Raw genomic sequence first — 20,222 nt, 5'->3', positions numbered from 1 at the left:
GATAGACCGGTTGTTTTCCGTAATTGAAACACCGATATCGGACGATGTGTACATAAAACCGGCCATATGCCGCCTTTATCGCGTATCAATCTCTCGTTTATTATTACCTAGCCGTGCGGATTATCGAGCCTTGAACGGGCTGGTCTCGATAGAAATCAAAATTCCGCGTTCGAATACTTGGACGGTAGAACGTCGAGGCAAATTCTACATCGAACTGAAACTCGATAAACTCATCCCCGTTCCTGAAATCAATATGGCAACACGAATTCCATGTTTCCACGTTCGTCGCGTCGCCGCCGATCAATTCGCTACCGCGAAAATCCAACAGAGTCGTAGACAATTATGACGTCTACTTACCTCTGCGCGAAAGGTAGGGGCATAAATTATTCATCGCTGGGAAGATTATTAGATTGGTCGAGCGCCAGGAGTGTCTAACCGTTGTTAGAAGAAAGAAGAGGAGCGGGGGGAGTGAAAGGGGTAAGGACGACGTTAGTTACGTCGTCCGCGTAGCAATGGTTCAGCCGAGCGAAGTAACCGAATTCTCGTTGACACGTGCGTCGCCATACATAGTAGCGGAGGAACACGCCAAATGGACCATCGGGAGCAAATAACTCGATTTGCTCGGTGTACGCGTACTTGACTGGTTGGAAAGCGAGCCGAGCCGAGCCGGAACAGAGGAGACGAGTCCAGGGTTCCGAGCAGGGTGGGTGAAGGAAGAGAGAGCGACGGGGTGGTAAAGAGGGAGACGAAGCGGAATCAGAGTGGAAGGAAGCGCGGAAGCAAGGAAGTTATCGAGGCGGTAGTGTCACCATAGTCGTAGAGAGGTGCCCAGTTGTCGAGCAAACTAGCGGAGCCAGTCAGGCAAACAGCTCGGCCGAGCCAGGCTAGCCGGCCAGCCAGCCAGTCAGCCAACCAGCCAGTAAGCGAACCAGCGAGTTCTTGTTTTATTCAGTCGGGATCATAAATTACGAATTTAAACACACAATGAAAGACGCTTAACAAGAAGCTAACGCGAGATTGAGAGGCCCCGCCCGGAACACCTCTTCTTCCGGAGGAACGAGCGGTGCACGTCCAATCCGGTACCAGAACCGCCCTTCACGGACCAGACTACCCACGGTTTCCACGCCAATCCGCAGCCTCCGACGCCGGAACAGCCGCCCGGGGCCGACCTATCCGCGTCCCGCTCCGTGAATTTCTCTGCCGGCGAACCCAAACCCGAATCTAACCCCGACCATGCCATCTCGAGGTGTAAGCCGCCACGGACTCGCCGCCACCCGATGCACCCCAGTCGCATACCACTTGCCGAGCCGTGTCCCTCGGCCACCCCTCATTATAGTATAGTGTCATCCGCGACATCACCTTCACGGACGCGAGGTGCCCGCGTCCTCTATTTGCCCGTTTCAAGGATCTCACAGGATTATTCAGTTTCGTCGATAAAACACAGGGACAATTTGTGACCGTACCATGCCGCCTTACCTGAGTGCACGGTACTGACTTTCAAACGGGAACGAGAATCGGGAATGTAAAATTCGTAAACGCGATGGATAGTGATCGACAGTGAACCCTAAGTAACCCGGTACCCAGGTCCGAGTGAGTGACCAGTGTCTTACCAGTGGTGTGGCTCAGTGAACGATTCCGGATCCTCCTGTCCCGGTCGAGATTTTCCGTTCATTGCCGAACTATGCGTGGTGCGAGATGGTGTGTTCTCTGACCAACAACACCAACAATAACAATAATAATAGTAAAAGCTGCAACGATACCGGTGGCGAGGCCTGCTCGGACTTGCAGTTGCAATTGCGATCCAGCCCGGAGACGCAGCCAGGGGAGAACATGTCGTCGCTGAGCGACGCTCACAGGCGGAACAGCCACTTGGAGGGCGACCGAAGTTCGTCGGCAGGCTCTTCTCTCGGCTCGTGTTCGCCACCCCCGACGTCCAGCCACTCGCCACCGCCGCCGAGGCCACCTTGGTTGCACGACTTCCACGCCGCTGCAGCCCCTCACGTTCTCCAATTCCTGAATCTGAGCGCGGCCGGTGGTAGCATGCTCGCGAGTCAACCACTGGCCGCTCTTCACTCGATGGCCGAGAGAAGCCACCATCAGCAGCAGCAACAGCAACAGCAGCAGCATCAACAGCAGCAGCAGCAACAGCAGCAGCAACAGGCTCACCATCAGCAGCAACAAGGAATCCAGCTGCCTAGGATCAGCGTACCTTTGTCTACTATTACTCAGGGACAGAGTTCACCGACTGGAAGCGGGAAACACAGTCCCGCGACGTCCATCACCTCCGTCGGCAACAATCCTCACGGTATCGACACGATACTGTCGCGGCCGGCGGCGACGCATCCTCAGGCGCCCGTCTCGGCGACGCACGCCGCGTTGCAACCGACGCCGCATCCTCAGCACATGACGGCTTCGCGGTACGGAATGCACGCCGGCTTCACTGCATCCTCCGGTTCGTATCTTCACTCCATTCTGTGAATCGAATAAGCAAACGACGTTAGGATCGACAGCCGACGATCTCATTTGTCAGGAGTTTGAATGCGACGATTGACAAAGAATTTTCAAGAATTGGGGAATGACCGTCAAAGAATCTTCTATGGGGTTCAGAATCGATCATATGGGAATTGATTATAATTGGAAAACATTCGGTCCTGATCAATTCCAAGAGCCAGATGTATACAAGAACGAACCAATAGCGAAATTGAATTAAAGATCGCACATTGCATTGGTAATAATTCATGAAAGAACGAATTCGTCTCACCCAAGTTTTATTCCGATTTATACCATAGTAGGACGCGTGCACAGTCATTAATTAATTTGAATAAAATGGAAAACATCGACGGATTTATAATTTGGCCGGCGCGCGACGCGTGAACAAAAATAACGATGACGATGAATCGAATAGTTAATTGTTGCCGGTTGCATATTTATTAACGTACCGCCGAGATCCAACGGGTTTTGGATGAAATTAAATTATGTCTTGCGCAAATACTATTTCGTTCCGTGCAACGGTATAATCTGTATCTGTCCGGGGCTCTATCTTGAACTTGATCCCGGATTATCCGTGCATTTAAAATGATTAAAGGGCCAATTATTTACGGCGTTGCCCGTGTCGCGAACGAAAGTGAATCTTCGAAATATGTAATTTTCGTAACGGGATCGGGGAGCCGCGCAGCAAACTCGCTTAACCGAATTAGATAAACGCGTAGACTAACCCAAAGTTAGCGTATTTCGGGTTAACCACCTGACGACGGTGGCCAATTTGGCTGGGGGATTTTCATCGAGGTTACGCTAACTCTCGACTATTCAATCGCGAGGAATTGCAAACTGAATTATTTCGAATTTTATAATTAAACGATCGTAGAACGCGAGAGCGGAGACCGTGACACGGCGTGAAGCCTTGTTCGTTTATTATCAATGATATCGTGACAGATATACGAGAGGTATGATCATAAAATTAAAAGCGAGGCTATCAAGAGCGGCACAGAAATACTAAACACATTTGCCGAACAAGGGTGGCACGTGACCGGGGTTGATGAGTTCACGAATTAGGCTTCCCGGCGAAGTGGGATTTTAACAGCCATCGAGCTTCGAAACTATCGCTCGATCTTTGGGTAATTGACGAGGACAAACCAAAGAGATTATGCGATAATAATAAAAAGATCTGGTCGATCGAAGATCTTAAACAATGTTCGCGAGAGGTATTTTTAAACTATGGCCGTTCCATTACTGCGAATTATGGGCACCATTTCTGGAGATATTTGAACGTCCGCCACGAGTAAAAGTAGCACAGCAGCAGCCGGGTATAAATCGTGAAAGATTCTTTGGGGACCCCACGGTAGCTTTTACGGGTACCACGCCGAGGATTTCTTCTTTTATTGGAAGGAAAACAATTTTATGGTGTCTACAGCGTTGCTCAATCGCGATACTCCACGAGTCTGTCTAAAACGTGAAGTACTCATTAGAATTCTCTCGAATTCAAATCGCGAATTTAGAACTCAGCATTTTCTGATCACGTTCGATTCATCTCGAAGAACCCTTTGAGAAACCGTTCGCGTAGATCATATTGAGACCACGGGAACGTCGAGATCAGCTGGAGACATTATCTCGCGCGTACTCACCTCGTTAGATCGTCATAGAATGCCTCATCGTTCACCGATTAAATTTCTAATAATTCTCGCGGTACAAGCCGTTTCGAGGACGCTTTTCATGGGGCGCGCTGTATAAACATGAACATATCCCGCCTCCGAGTAAAATGGGCGAGCAATGCATGTCGCGCAATACGGAATGCGCAGGTTCGATACGCGTCCGTGTGTTCATTCAGCCTCCACTCGGCTCTCGCCGTGGTTGCATCTGCTTTCGCGATAATTCACCCTCCTGAAAACGCGACCGAGCAACGCTTTAATTTTCATTTTACACTTTTTTTAATCGCCACGGCGTATTGGAATTCTATTTCACCCATCCCTTCCAATTTCGTTTCATTCTTAGATAAATTATTCAAAGCGCAGTGCTTCGCTGATCGAAAGATACGAACATCCACGTTCGGTAGACGATCTCTCGAACTTCTTTAACGTCAATCGTATAATAAACTCTTGTAGAAATCACGACTGGGCTTCAATTAAATCGGCGGATCCGCGGCTTTGTAGATCGGTCATAGTTACGACGCCGAATCCCCAATACATATTTTTGTTGACGAGCGCGCAACATCGGTCTCGTTTACGATCCAATAAATTTTATTTGATTTCAACGTAGCGGACAAAAGGGGTAACGATCGTATCTCTCGCACTGCGTTTCGAAAAGCTCGTTCTTGGTTCCGAGAGCATCGCGCTCGCCGGAACACTAAAACTGGAATAACGTTTTATTGGTGGTAGAGGGTATCTCGAGACTCGAATGAAAAGGAATCCGTGCGTTTTTCTTCGAATCTGAATTAACAACCAACACGTCGATATGACCGCGGCATTTTATAAACCCGATATAAACCCTTGAGGGAGGCAATTTGTAAAACCGTTCCCTTGATCGCGACACAGTAGCCACTTGCCAGTCTCTCTTACGTGATAATTGGCTGATCAAATTTTAGACGAAGCAACCTTGAATTAATCACTGTACGAACGAGCACCTCCATGCAAAGTGTCGTAGTTCCAGTGATAGATTCGAACGGGTTGTGCTGTTTTTGTACGAACGAAGAAACGTCTCCCGTGATTGGATTGTTCGTGGCCACACGCGTCGCGTTGCGGTTCTCCGATGCTGGCACGATCTCTTTGAAAGATATAGTGTACCGGGGGATACAAATAACGTTACTTTACGGAATTTCTCGGCGTCATATTGTCACCCCATTCGGCGACATAAATCACCGCAGCTGTTATTAGATTCCCAAAGAAACGGTCATTAATAAGATATCAAACTCGAGAGTGAGACGGCATCGGTCGAAGAACGTCTTTGATTTTCTGCTTCTGTACCTCTGATATAAAGATGCAGGCGAGAGAAAATGTCTGTCTTAATATATTTATGGCACGCTCGGTTTGAATGCAGGTATCGGACAATTCCAACAAAGAACGGAACCACGGCATCCTGCTGTCTATTGGCCGGGTCTTCAGGGATTAGTCAGCGATCCCCTGGCATGGCGAGCGAGGCTGCACACACGTAAGTTTCGCGCAAACATACTTCGCTTGGCTGCGTACCTCGGACCAGAGATCGTGAACGGGACGAAAAGAGTTACAAGTGAAATATGTCCAGTTGAGTTTTACATAAAGATCGACCTACTCAGAATTTAATAGGAAACGTGTAACCGCGACACGATAACGAAAGATAATGTTTATCTTTGGACTGTCACCGAAATAGAGAGAAAACAAGGAGACCGAAGGAGAAAAAGATTGGATTGAAAACAGTGTATCCTAAGCGACGGTAGGGATCCGGGGTGTTTCTCTGCCCACGGGATATTTCGTTTCGCTCGATATTAGTACAGATTTGACAGCTGCTCGTGTTTGCTTTTGCGGCGAAGAAATCGGTTGACCGAAGCGAAAGAACATGTGTCAGGAGGAAACGCTAAATGCCGTCTTCGAGGATCTAAGAAAACACTTTTTTCCTGACCGAAAAACAGGAGGGAAAACGACTCGACGAGAGCGAGGTATTTAACACGCATTGCTCTTATTCTATGAAGATGAGAAGAGGAAACATTTCCGGGAAGGGAAATTAAAATTGACTACGCGACACGACTGCTTTCTCAAAACCGAAGACGAATAATAAAGAGAGAAGTCGAAGTCTTCCAAATCGAAGAGACTACGACGAACTCGGCTGCAGCTCCTTGGGCGATTCGTAAAAGCGATTAAGGGCGCCGCGAGAGAAAAGAAAATCAGAAACAAAGTGAAAGAACACGTGACGTCGGGCTCGCGTCCCCTTTTGAAGCATGCATCAGGGATGGTGGCACATGTGCCGAGACACGCACGCTTAGACCCCTCGGCGAGAGGAAGAAGACAGCGAGCGGATCGGGAGCGAAACGGGACGGTTTAACCGAGAAAGAGGGTTGAGACAGGATGGCAGCGTGTAAGTACGCGTGGTAGGGCGTGGACGGACAACGGTTGCTCGCGCGTGTTGTTTCAGCGTGGTGTTTCGGCCAGGAATGTCACTGCGGGACGAATATAAGAGGGTAGCTGCGGCGTCTGTATCCCGGAATATCATATTCAATATCAACCCTCGTATCCCGGCAGCCCCTGCTTTCCACACTCACGTGAATAACTCCGGCAATATTTTAACTGCGCGGCATTCGCGGTTGTATCCTTCCTCCGCCCGGAGCCGACTTACGCCGGGAGATATAACGCGCCCCGATACTACGTGCTTTATATTCCTGACTGTTAAGGTCGATCGGCTGCATGGGCCTCGCGAGACGGCCAGGAACGAGCGTCGCGGGACATGCTTTATGCGATCCATGCAAACGGTTTTATATCTTTCTATTAAATACCCGAACCCTCTGAATTGGCTCGTGGAAAAACGGACGTTCGCCGATGCAGCGAGATATTACAGTTTTTTCGTCCCGAAGAGCCGAAGATAAAGGACGACGCGTTCGGTAAAATTTAGCAGGGGTAATTAAGAAGGGTACAGGGAGAAGGTAGCACGCGGTCAGACGCGGCACATGGGGAACGAGGGGAAAGAAGAGGAGGCGTGGGGTCGTCACAACAGTATGGGTTGTGGGACTTTAATTTAATAAAGCAATTTGTAACGGAATACGGAACGAGGCAATAATGGCCAGTCGGCGGGGAGGGTTCTAATGAGCTGCTTACCGCACTCTCCACCCTCTGCCGCGATCGAGCCGTACGCGTTTCAACCAGCTAGGTATCCCCTATTCATCTACTTAGAAACTGCGTAAACTCGCAACTTTCCTGGTTAGCCCGGTAATTCGATGAGCGTCGAGCTTTTTGCGGAAATTTATGTGTGTCACCCTCTCGCCGCCCCCTGTCGCATCTAGGCAAGATTGATTTCCACGAGCCGCGCGACCATCGTTCGTACCGAGGAAATTTCATTATCTGTACTCGTAAAAAAAGAAAGAATATGATCATTCGTTTGGGGATGCAGCCAGAAACTGGACATATTTCACCTTAATTTTCCAAGCTGTTAGACCTTAACATCAACCGGGACGCGTGTTAATCAGGTTTTTCGCTGTAGATCGTTGGTGAACATGTTAGCGCCGCGATAATGCCGCCCCAATTTCACCCCCTGTCACGCGTCGCTATCTGTTCTGGAGGATCTCGTGTCCCTGCCGAAGGGATCAGCCGCGAAGGCAAGGATAACGATAACAAAGTCCGCCTATTTGCCGAACGCCAAACTCACGTGCCAGCCACGTGCCGGCAGCCGCCGGAACGGTCCGCCACGATTGCGGTGTATCGCACAAGTGTTTTACCCTCGAACGCGTGATCTCGTCAAATTAAACTGTAATCTCCCCTTTTCTTTTCCGCCGCAACATCCCGCCATAAAACGGTAAGAGCAGCTAAACTGTGAGAAGATGCACTCGTCGCGCGGTTCTCCAGAACCGAACGAGGTCGAACGGACGGTCGAGCGAGATGTTCGAATCGTGGAACGATCCGATGATTTTTAGTAGATGTGTCGTACAGAACATTTTTGGCGAGTAACGAGATGTAAATTTATTGCGCAATTATCGGTAGCAACTATGTAAATTGTCGGCACGCGCGTGGCAAGAAGAATGACGCAGAATTGATGAAGATTAATTGGTTCGGTAAAAGGGAGCGCGAGGCTATCACCGATTTTCTCGCAACAACGCCAATCGAACGTCCAATTCCGCGGAACCTCGTAATCCAATTTCACGTTCGACGACTACGAAATCGTTCTCGATACCCGATACCCGTTCGTTTCTTCTGTTCCTCGCGGATGAATAGAAACGACAGACTCTGTTATTAGAAGAGAAACTGGGAGATGTCGATGTTACAGTGTCGCAACAGCTGGGTTGTCAGCAGACGATGGCAGGGACCGGCGGAACCGGGGAACACGAGAGCGGCAAGAAGAAGCATACCAGGCCGACGTTCAGCGGGCAGCAAATATTCGCCCTCGAGAAAACGTTCGAGCAAACGAAATACCTGGCGGGCCCGGAGCGTGCTAAATTGGCCTACGCCCTCGGCATGTCCGAGTCTCAAGTCAAGGTAAGCGAATACGACGAGTCGATCGCGTCGTCTCTATAAAATTCTCGATCAGAATCGAAGTACTTTGGGTCGCGACGCGAGGATATTTGCTGGATTCCGATGAGAACGGGTTTCCAAGTTTTTTAACGAACGAGATCGATCCGAGGAAAATTAGATGTGGCGTTCGCTCGGCGCTTTTAATAAACTTTACGCTAATCTCCAATAAAAACGTCCGGCTGATTTAAGCCGGGCGCTTGGCTAATTATGAGTAACAGATGTAGATGGGTTAATAAAAATTCATAACAGTTGAAGTTTTCGCTGGCTCCGATATTAATCCGTGAATGATGGAACGAATGGGAGCCGGAGTATCGAGCGATAAAAAGTAAAATCAAGTTGGACTGCCGTTGTTTTAACGGCCGCCATCGTTTTAATATTTCCTTGTCGGCTTAATTGTTTAAGCACGGTTTGCGATCCCGAAAAATCATTCGTTTCAATGACTAGGATCGATCGCACCGTCCGGATATCTTTTCGATCGTTCCCCTACGTTTTCGTTAACGGTACCACGCGCCCCGTAATTTTAAAACGCATTTGTTCGCCGACGGCTTACTCCATCAACGCCGCGAGCAACCTTCTAACGAGCGAGCTTCTAAAAAGTTCGAAGGATAAAAGAAGGTGACAAAACAGCCGGAGACGTGTCAAGCTTTGCGGCACCTGCGTCATTCTCTCCCTTCCGCGCCCTACCCTCCCTGCTGGAATCAGTGATGAAACACGCGCGAGACGAACGAAGAGGGAAACCCTGTCCTCCGAGTGACGACAGCGAACCGTCACTGTTCCTTCCGACTACCCCTCTTTTTCCAGCAGCGTCTCTGTCTACCCGGCTGTTCCTCTCCATCTTTTCCGACCAGGCCCCTCCCGCGCCCCCCCGTTTCCCTCCCTACCCTATTACCTATCTCGCGTATCCTCCGACCTACTCCACCCCCGCGATCTCCCGAAGGAAGTGGAAGTGGAAGCTTCTCCGACGAGCCTCCACTTTTACTCCCGCCTCTCCCTAGCTACATCTGTACTACTCGTGCTCCGAGCCAGAGAGTTCCCGTTCCCGTTCCCGTTGCCGGAGAACTCAGCCTCCGGCACTCTCGAAGCCTCTCAGCCTCTTCTCTCCGTCTCCGGGTTCGCCATCTTCGACCCTCGCGGCGCGCTCGAACCCTCTCAACCCCCGAAAGCCAGCCACCCTCGTCTCTCTCTCCTATACCGGTTTCCACCCTCTGTGTGTCGCGGCCCGTCGATGTAGCGCTGTCATTGGCTCGTTCTACGCCGCCATATTTACATTTTTATTGAAAGCTACAAGTCTGTGTCGGTGAGTGATGGCCAGGGGATGAGCGCGACCCTCCGCCTCGCCGAGCCCGGGATGATACTCGAGCCCGGTGGGGGCGGGAGGGTTAGCATTCAATTACCTCGGATTTCCTCGGCAAAAGGCGATTCACCTCCGCGTATATGCCATCTTCGGGGGCGAGATTGCCAGCGGATCTACGGACCAGCACGCCGCGTTTCCCGAAATATTACGGCGATATATATGTACCTATCCCGACCCGAGACGAGTCGCTGATTCAGATCCTCGCGTCGGTCGATATACGCGTTCCCTCGGATTCGATGAGGACCCACGCGATCGACCTTTCTTAACAGGTATACGACTTTGCAACTCGTGTACGATTCGCCAAAGGCAGAAACTCCGTTGTGCAGCGAGACGGGGTTTAATATATTCTGAACGTCTCGCTGGTACAGAGGGAAAAAAGATAAGGGTGGAACTCGGGGAAATTAAAAATAAGGAAACAAGCGGAGATCGGGGCTTGAAACTAATGATGGTGGCATAATTAGCGAAACCAGGGATGAAACGAGAAAGTTTAAACGGTCGTCGTCCGTGTTCTCTCGTTTTGTACTCTGATTTATTTATAAACGTAAAAATCGAAGTCCGGTCGCGAGGTGAATCGTGACGATCGTTCTCCTCTATATACTCTACCGAGACAGTCTCTCATCGCGAACTTTCCTCGTTTGCCGCTGTGTTACGATCATGTGCCGCGTATTACATTCTTACTTTCTGCTTTCCCCGCTGTCAGCCGGTAGATAAAAGAAATTTATCGTCTCCTATTATTATTAAACTGGCCATGCTCGTCGGACAGAAGGAAAAACACGACTCAAGTTTTTTCCCTTGAACGAACCGATCGTAACGATCGCGCGTTGAAGTCTCTGCAGGCCTAAAAATGATCTCAAGTTCATCGTTTCGGTAGTTAAACGCTAGGATTAAACGCATCGCGTTTGTAAACATTTCCATTATTTCGCACGAAATTATTTACACGCGCTTCGGTCGCGATCGTTTTGCCATGCGTAATAAACTTATACTCGATCCATCAATCATCGCCTATATTATTTGCAGAAAGCATCCCGTCGAATTAATATCACGCGTTTCGTACGAACGTGAATTTATGAAGCGAAATATTCGCTCGCCTCCCATCGTTTTACACCTACTCCGTTACGATATCCAGTTTGCACCTATACATTTATTTTTTTAATCCTTTGTATACGATACACACTTTTTTGTAAGAAAAAATGTTAGCGTTTACGCCCGTTGTACAAATAATACATCGCACGGTTCACCGTTAAACTCCTTATGGCTCACTTATGGATCGCCCTGTATACAAAATCGATACCCTCGGCTCGGTGGTTTTACATCCGAGATTTATCATTTTTTCAGTATCGGAAAAGGATTAGTACGGCATATAGGGATTCGCTAGTTCCGCCCAACGAAGATATATGTGTTCTGTCATTCCACATTTCCAGATTTATCACTTTTTCGTTTTCGAAACGTGTATCCCACCGATACGTTCTTTTTCCTCTTCTTTTTTTAAAAAAAAAAAAAGCCAAACACACGTTAAACTCTCTATGCAACCACGGCGACGTTCACCGGGGGAAAGATTAATTGAAACAACACTGGAATTACTTGTATTATTTCAAACCGAAAACTCAAGAATTTTCTTGCCCAGAGACACACAGATTCGATGAAAAAGTTGGCAACGTGCGATCGATCAAACGAGTATTCGAAATCGTTCCGACGATTTACGGAGTAGAACGCGTAGATGCGTCTGGCCAGTGGAAATATCGCAAATTGGTCCGACGCCATGGCAATCATCGCGAGACACCGCTATATACGCGAATCGAACGAGAGCGGCTATTAAGACTATTACGCGCGTCGCCGTTCAAATTGCCAACGATATCCGTCGCATGATTTAGTTAGCCGGCTCGGTGAAGCGAACAGTGAGCAAAGTGCAACGAACAGGGCGGCAGCCACCACCACCGCCGGGGGTTTGCCGCTCGGAGGCAGACAACGGGCAACAGAGAGGGAGAGAGATAGAGTGGAAAGCTTCGGACATGCAGCTAAACGAATGATCCCCGAGTGGCGAGCTTCCCCTATTAGAATCTAATACGGCAAAGTGAACGACGGAGCATTTGCGAGTTAAAGAGCGTGACACCCCAGCTCGTAGGCGTATCAGCGCGTGTATCACGGAGAGAAAGGGACAGAGACGGGCAAGTTTCGAGGGTTGGGAGAGCCAGATGAGGAATGGGATAACAAGTTGAAGCGCTCGCTCGATGAAGCGAGTGGCCGGGTATAATCTCGTTTAAATGAAACGTTTTGAGAATTCATCGGAAAAACGTTTGTACTTGCGAAACTTGTGTTCAGAAGATGTAGGTACGTTCGTCGTTTTAATTGGAGCGGTTAACGAGGTGGTCGGGATTATTTTGGGGACTCGGAGACATTTTCTAATTGTATCGTTTAAGCAAAAGATAGCGTTTTACACGCTCGATAGGGGTAATCGGGGGTGTGTAGCCGGGGGTAGAACAGGGATAAATAGCGGGCGCGCGGAAGGAACGAGAGGGCTTAGATGGTGTTTACGCGGCCGCGGTGGTGGTGGTAGTAAAGTGGCGGGCCACCCCGTGTCCTGGTAGAGCCGGGGGATGCCGGGTGTGTAGGCTGCAGCAACGGAAGCAGCGGAGGGGTGGAGTTGTTTACGGCGGAGTAATCTGCTCGTCGACGGATACCAATATCGATGACGTCAATTAGTACGAGCGAAAGCCTCCTACCCGCTTTTCCTCCACCATGTATCATCATGGTGGTGTATGTATGTACGGCGCGGCGTGGCACGGCGTGATAAATCACGGCAGCAGGCGGCGGCGTTCCCTTCATTCACCTCCCACAGCTCGTACCCTCGAAATTGGCCCACATGTACTTGACTCCATAATGCTCGAATCCACGAGCCGAGTGCCCTTTCTCTCCCTCTTACGCTCGTACGCCCCGTTTCGCCTCCTTACGATGTTTCTCGATACTACCGAGACTTTATTTCGCGGCCAGGCTCGTTGGCCGTTCGCGGCGCCGCCTTCTAGAAACCCTCTTCTAGGTCCTTTCACCTGGGGGTTATTATATCCGACCTCCGAGTTACGGTTTACGTCGTAATCGGACGGAATCGATATTTCTTTCGCTCGTCGAAACCAATTAACGTCATCGTGCGGGCAGGTGTCGCAGCGTGCTCCGAAAGTTGGGGGTTGGGACAGAGGGTGGCTGTCGATATTTGCCGTTCCGATGCCGTGTACGAATTAATTATGTGTTCCGATTTTTTGCCCCGTCGTGCAAATGTGATATTTTTAAGAAACGGCCGATCTAACCAGAGAAATGGGACCGTGAAAAGGGACGAATCCCACCTGGAAATTGAATCTCCGACACGCACGTATCGCTGACGAATATCGAATACGGAATACGCATGACTGATTATTCCTCGATACGATCTTTCCACGGTCATAAACGCTTGTCCAATTTTCCCTCGAACCATGCCAGACGGGAATAAAAACGAAGAGAGAGACAAGAGTCAAGAGATAAAGAGAGAGAAAGAGAGGAAAAGAGAGACGGAGAATCTTTTTGGGGCTAAAAATCCAACCGATCAAAATCGAGCTTCTACGAAGGGGAGACGGACTAATCCTGTAACACCCTCGAGTGTTTCCTTGATCAAATTTGATGAATGTATCTGTATCACTGTACACACGTATTAATATTCCCCTGCCCACATAATTCATTCAGGCTGCAGAGATCAGTGCGACGCTTAGGAAACAAAGGAGGACACGGGTATCGCAGATGCGATCAATAAGATTTCCAACCGATCCGACTACTTCTGAACGAACGGGGATTATTTAATTGACTCTCGGCCCTTTTCGCCGCGCGACGGACCCGTTCGGCTGAATTGAAACAATCCCTTGCGTCGCGTTCATCCCATTAACTTCGTTCCGGTACTTACTCTCGTTATGACGCGACACCCATTAAATTACGAAACGAATCGCCATCATTGATTTCGTATCACTACTGATTCGACTAAAAGATAGTCTCTATACACTTTCGTCAGGACAAAATTCAACTTCCAAGGCTCTATGGTCAAAATCAATGAATAAACTCTACGTCGATTCACTCTGTATAGAATAAATTAAAATGATGTCTATAAAATCTCGCGGACCATTGAAAAATCGCGGATGGAAACGAATCGAAGAGATTCTAAGTAATTTCTCGTAATATTACAAAGTGCTCGGAGCAGAATGTTTCTTCAAATAATAAGTAATGCGATCCACGAGAATGGCAGAGGGTAGTTGGCTGTTGGCGATAATGCGCTCCTCTGTATTCCGTTCTCGTACCGCTTTCCCATATCGATATGTTTCCTCACCCTACCCACCCCCGGACACCCTCGGCCTCCCTCGCGGCCGACCGTTCCGCCTCACTCGAAGATCAAATGGCTTCACCGATTCGCGTTATCCCTAATATTCTATTTTTATTTCGGAATCAAATTTCGCGGCCGACGGGAACCGGGCAACCAGCCCGTGTTTTACGGCTCTTTCTCGGTCCCTCTTTCGATTACGAAAAGGAGGAGAGCGTTTTTAAAATCCTGATTTCACACCGATAGAGCAATCGTTTTTTTTACTATATTATTATTTCTATCGTGCGAAACCGAAGCGACTCGTAGAAGGCAAAATGTGCTCACCGTGGAGACCGACGCGTCGTTCCGATCCCTCGACAGGTCCTCGGTTCGAACTGCGCGACCGACCTGAAAAATTTATCGTCGATGAGGTTGCATTTGAATGATAAGCGTGTTCAATGAGGCGGAAGCCGAGTGAATGTCAAGCGCGACTTTCCACGCGTCATTAAGCATCCCTCGCCAAATTTTTTTCTATTCATTTTCGCCTGGACGCGTTTCCGAATTTTATTTGAAACGCGTTTCTAAGGAAAATGAAAACTAAGCGCAGTAGTCTCTGGATATAAAATATTTTCTAGAATCGCTCGTCACTCGGGCGCGTAGCATGGATAAAAGCGAACGGCGTAGACTGAGCGAGCGAGACTACGATAGAGAGAGAGAGAGAAGAAAAAGAAACGTAGATAAGACTCGAGGCTCGCGATTTTTATTCACCGTGCTTTTTCCAAAGAAAACTCGATAGCATCGAAATGTTTCCATATTTCATTTAAAGTCCGAGGTTCGACGATGACAAAAAGCTAAATTGCTTATTTCGGGGGATAACGATGGTAATTTGGTGGACGTTATAGATCGACAACGTATGATCGGCGCTTAGCCAGCCGCGGTCGACCGCATTCGATATAAACACTCTCATTTGGTAATATATCTCATTAAGGCCTCATTGATCCACCGTTCCGATAAATTTATCCACCGGTTTAGAATGATATGCGCTCGCCAACGCACCGATAAAAACCCGCTGTAGTTGCTTTATTACCTCGACTCGATCGTCCCGGATTAATTTATAGAAAACTGATTCGAATGAACGATCGAATCCCGTTAATTAAATCAGATCAGATAGCCGCGACTCTGCTTCGCCTTTTACTTATTCATTCGAATTCGGACCATCGATTAAATGTGTTGTTCAAGAAATAGCATCACGTATTTTATTCCGTCGAACGTAAGGGAAGAAGATATGAGGGAAGGGAGGACGAGGAAAAGTCGTGGCGAATGACATGCCAAAACCTGTGACAGGGTGGAAAATGCGAGTCGAAAGGGAAATCGGGGAAACGAGCGTGTCACGAGAACAGAATGAACATAGAACGGAATAAGGATCTGACGCGTTCTACGCTGCACGTTCTACCGCAACGTATTTTGTACTCTGTGGGTTGACAGGATTTGGAAAACGGAGTGCACCCTTTCGAAATGACCGAACATCTTCTCGGCAAGGGTAATCGCGAGGTGGCGCGTGTCTATGCAAATTCCGGTATCGAGATGTGAGTCACACTCGCGTAATCTTTCGCATAGTAAATTATCCGCCAATATCAACGAGATCAGATACTGGCCATGGTATTATCTGTCAGAATTGGTAGGACGGGAAGAAGAGAGGCAACGAAACAGGGGCGACGAGGGGGCGAGGCAGAACGGGGAAGAGAGATCGACACTCCACCCCGTCGCGTCGCGTCGGTGTATCGGGTCGGTATGGGCTTTGCGCAGTTATAAATGCGGTTTTGTATCTAGCTTTACAGGACAAAGTAATGGGCTTAGATAATCCTGATTTAATAAATCGAACAGTTGCGGGAAGGGAGCGTTTACAACCGCGTGACTAACGCGTTCAAAAACAAGATGAATGACGCGACACGATCGAAGCCTGCTTCTCCTCCGGCTGCGAGCCATTTACATTTCGACACCGCGCGAGAAAAATCCCGAAAATGCCGATCCAAAGCCGGCGTAGGATTTGCGGAACGTCGTTTGCCATTTTTTCTGCCCGGAGGGTGAATACAGCCTGGGGATACGTATTCCTGTTTAAAGAGTATAGCGCTCGATTTTAACCGAACGAGTCTAACTCCTCGTGCCCTTGCCTCGAGATTTAATGAGACGTATAATACGTCGATTTGATTAGCACGATCAGGTGGTTGTTCTAACGTTAACGTTCAATTTCGGGCCGCAGAGGCTTTAATGGCTTATTATCGGTTACTTGCGTCACGTTTTGGCTCAATTACGGTCTATTAATTTAGAGGTAATTCCTGGTTAAACAGTGCGCCGCCATAATGTTAGCCGGAAATCAATTCTTACGGCAGGAATGCACGGTCACTTTAAAATCGATTCAAAGACCGTATCCCGCGGTCAGTAACTTAAAAGTACACGGAGTAAGGATAATAAAGAGGAGACGTCGCTAGACTTTCGGAGCGAGCCGATTTTTGAGATACGAGATAGGATTTTCAATCCGTGGCTGCCAAGAGTCGTAATAAAAATTTATCCTCCGCCCTATCTCGCTTATCTTTTTTATTGTGCCTTCCCTTCGCTCTTATCGGCGTCGATAAAACGTGGGATCGATGACCCGATCGAGCTATCGCGACCAGAATGTTTTGGGAGCGTTGTTCTACTATTCGAATCTCCAACCTAGATTTCATAATTATCTTTGGCAAATTAGCTGGATTCTTATGGCAGATTCTGTTCTTCGATGATTCTGAGATCGCGATCAAACTCTTGACGGCGAACCGTGAAAAGAAACGAGAAGGGAGAGGAAGATGAGGAAAAAGAGAAGCGAGGGATTCTCGTTTTAAAAAGAGGAAGAATTGACGTTTTACGCCGGCGACCGGTGCGCGCAGCAGTCAATCTCACCCAGATTGTCTGGCTTCCTTTCTCTCCGTTATCTTAATTCCTCGAGTGTTTTAATTTTCATCCGAACAGCTATTAACTTTTACGGCTGGCCGTTTACTTTTTAATTCGTTTACCGCCTCACGGTTGTGCGCGCTGACGCCTCGGTTGCTGCTGCCGGCAAAGCCAGGATCGGCGTCGGTGGCGGCGGCGGCGGCGGCGACGACGCCGGCGCCGCGGCACCGCGCCGCTTATATCTTTAATTTAAGCTCTCGACTTGGCGGCCATTGAACAAGCCTGCGGATTGGCGAGAAAAGAGGGGCGCCCACGGGGGTGGAGTTTAGTTGGGGTCACGCGGCGCTCGCCGCTATGGATAGAGGGTGGTTTGTGGGTGCAATCGCTACGCTCGAGTCCCGCTCGCTCCCCTGACGCCCGTTACGTTAATTAAATACATTGTTGTGGGGACACGGACTCCTGCTGCGTATTTCGAGCTTTATAGATGTACGGGACCACCTTAAGTCGCTCTCCCTTCCAGGTGGATTCCTCCATCCATCCGGTTTTCCTCGATTCCCTGCTTCCTTTTCAACCCTTGCTAAATTATCTTCGCTATTCGCTTCTGCACGAAAAATATTACCACTGCCACGCTCGTATGACGATTGTCAGACGCGAAGTTCAAACTTAATATCGACGCGACGTTCGAGAGGCAATCGTGAATTTGATTAGAGGTCGAAAGAAAGTGGAAAAAAGTTTGCAATCAGGGAACTCGTTTTGTTCTTTTAGGTATGGTTCCAAAACAGGCGGACGAAATGGCGGAAAAAGCACGCGGCCGAGATGGCAACGGCCAAGAGACGGCAGGAAGAGGTCGAAGGAGTCGTCGCCGAGGGTGAGGACGGATGCAGCGACGCGGAAGCCGAGGGAAACAGCGAGACCGCCGCCAAGAGGCTCAGAAGGGAGCTCGAGCAGCAGTACAGGCATTAAAAATCGGTACTGAAAGGACAATACTCGTGCGAACAAGTGAACGAGTGCGCGATGGGAAGAATTGTTACGAACGAGAAATATCATCCCGGTTTCAGTAGGTAGAATTATTCGTTGTCTAAATGCCGCCAAGACTGACGACTGGATGGAACGATTGCTATAATTTATGTCTGTATGAACGAAGTCCGCTGTTGCGCCGTTGAAACGTGTTAACTTGTAACAGGAATCAGAAATTGGAGAATCATGTATACGACTTAATTATTCAGATATTAACCAAAGATTGATATGTACTCGTCGGAGGGGAGACGAGTTCGTTCGTTGATTAGTTGACGAGGTAATGAGTTTCAGCGGCGCAACGGCGAGATTCGCACTTCCGTTCTCGCGTTAAAAGAACCTTGAAAGAGGAGAACGCCCGTTTTTCTTTCAGTTCCGAGATTCCAACGTTCACAGAGCCCTACCGTAATTTGTATATATTTGTACTAAGAATACTCGCATAATGGAACGACCGCGCGCAGTCCGTACGTTAACGAGATTACAAGCAAAATTATAATATTGTAACTGGACAGTAATTATACGTATGCAATTATTTGCAGGATCTTGATGTTACAGAGAAAATTGCAATCCGGAACCGTTCAGACAGGGAACGTACTCTGAATCTTTATTTAATTTAATTCTATTCTAGTCATACGCGTGTCTAATTTGGAAAACGAATTATCCGCTGAAGTAACGAAGTCGACGAGCATCGATCGGTCCTGCAAGTAATTAATTATAATAAAAGAAACGCCGCTAAGCACGTATTCGGTCGAACGACTCGTGTATAGTAAATGTATGCTGAATATCAGACAACCCATTAACTACATCGCCGCTATGATTACAAGTATATAAATATTCGAGTAAATTAAACGCAAGACGAACGAGGATGGAACGATATTCAACTGAGGAAAAAATTGTCTGTGTCCCCCGGTGAACTGACGCGTCGACGAACGAGTAAACCGATTGAAATTTTGTATATTCTGTAGATACGATAAACGTGAATGTGATATTTAACGTATTTAATGAAAAGAGTAGGTATTCCCTGTTAAACTCGAGAAAATGGCAAGCAAAACGAATTATGAGCGTAAGCACACACACACACACACACACACACACGTATAAATATTAAATATGTACGTATAATCGCAGGAAACGTGGCTAGGAGCAAAGGACCAGAAGTCGCGGACTTCTACGAGTTTCGGTGTGTCTGTACGGTTGATTTTAATTAAAAAGTTGGGAACGGTGGGTGGAGTGCGATCAAAACGCGGGTATATTAGTTTTACTCGAGCATTCGACGTGTTACTGTACAGTATTTAGATAAATTGCTAAGCGAACGAGGTAGAGACAATCTGTATAAAGTATTGTATAAATTATACATACGTGTTATCTATCGCTTGTGTATTATATCTCCAATTTAATAAATGGAACACGTATTATGGTAATTATAAAACCACTGTGTACGTTCTTTCATCCCTTAGTTTTCCATACGCGTATTTAAGTTCTGTCTAAAAAAAAAAAAGGACCAGCGAGGTATTACAATTTTTACCTCGAAATTTTTTTCGTTTGCACGAGGTGGCGAGATGTTTAATTAATCGTTAGTGAAGATCGATCGGAACCTCGGAGGAAGGTAAGTCGAAGACGAAAATCATCGAGGCTATCAATCATGAAGGAAGACATTTGAATGACGTAGTTTTTAATGCATCGAACTTCAATTAAGTCCGACCGACTCCCACGCTGTTTCAAAGGATTCCCCGGCAGTCTTCGACGATCGTTCAAAAATGAAATTAATACGAGTCGCGAGCAAAAATCTTATCGTTCGATGACGGTAGTTAGAAACGATAAAAAATCGCAGCTAAAGTTAACTGATAGAGGTGGGAAAAGGCAGGTTCGAACGTTCTCGCGACCGGTATCGATTTCGAATACGAATAACCGAGTGATTAATGTTACGAGAGTTTTCGTG

General features: G+C 48.0%; 2 protein-coding genes across 3 annotated transcripts in view; one reads left to right on the top strand and one right to left on the bottom strand.

The window, feature by feature from the left end:
* The first annotated feature begins 216 nt into the window (after positions 1-216).
* On the top strand, positions 217-19,695 carry HGTX (HGTX homeodomain transcription factor). 2 transcript variants are annotated; one of them, XM_018036706.2, is made up of 4 exons: positions 217-2,452; positions 5,530-5,640; positions 8,437-8,645; positions 18,035-19,695. In XM_018036706.2, the coding sequence occupies exons 1-4, from the start codon at positions 1,696-1,698 to the stop codon at positions 18,230-18,232; spliced, it is 1,275 nt and encodes a 424-aa protein (XP_017892195.1). In that variant the 5' UTR covers positions 217-1,695; the 3' UTR covers positions 18,233-19,695. The 2 variants fall into 2 exon arrangements, with proteins under 2 accessions (XP_017892195.1, XP_026675326.1); XM_026819525.1 differs by lacking the exon at positions 5,530-5,640.
* LOC113465212 (filaggrin-2) overlaps positions 2,453-20,222 on the bottom strand; it is a 31,025-nt gene continuing 13,255 nt past the window's right edge. The window contains exons 5-6 of the mRNA XM_026819524.1: positions 14,690-14,752; positions 2,453-2,472 (exon numbers count right to left, since the gene is read on the bottom strand). The gene's annotated coding sequence lies outside the window, so the exon portion shown is untranslated. The remainder of the gene's footprint in view (positions 2,473-14,689; positions 14,753-20,222) is intronic.

Source organism: Ceratina calcarata, unplaced genomic scaffold, assembly GCF_001652005.2.
Source record: "Ceratina calcarata isolate Rehan_Ccalc_2016 unplaced genomic scaffold, ASM165200v1 scaffold153.2, whole genome shotgun sequence".
NCBI lineage: Eukaryota > Metazoa > Arthropoda > Insecta > Hymenoptera > Apidae > Ceratina > Ceratina calcarata.
Note: the sequence above shows the minus strand (reverse complement) of the source record. Positions and strands in the feature narration are given on the sequence as shown.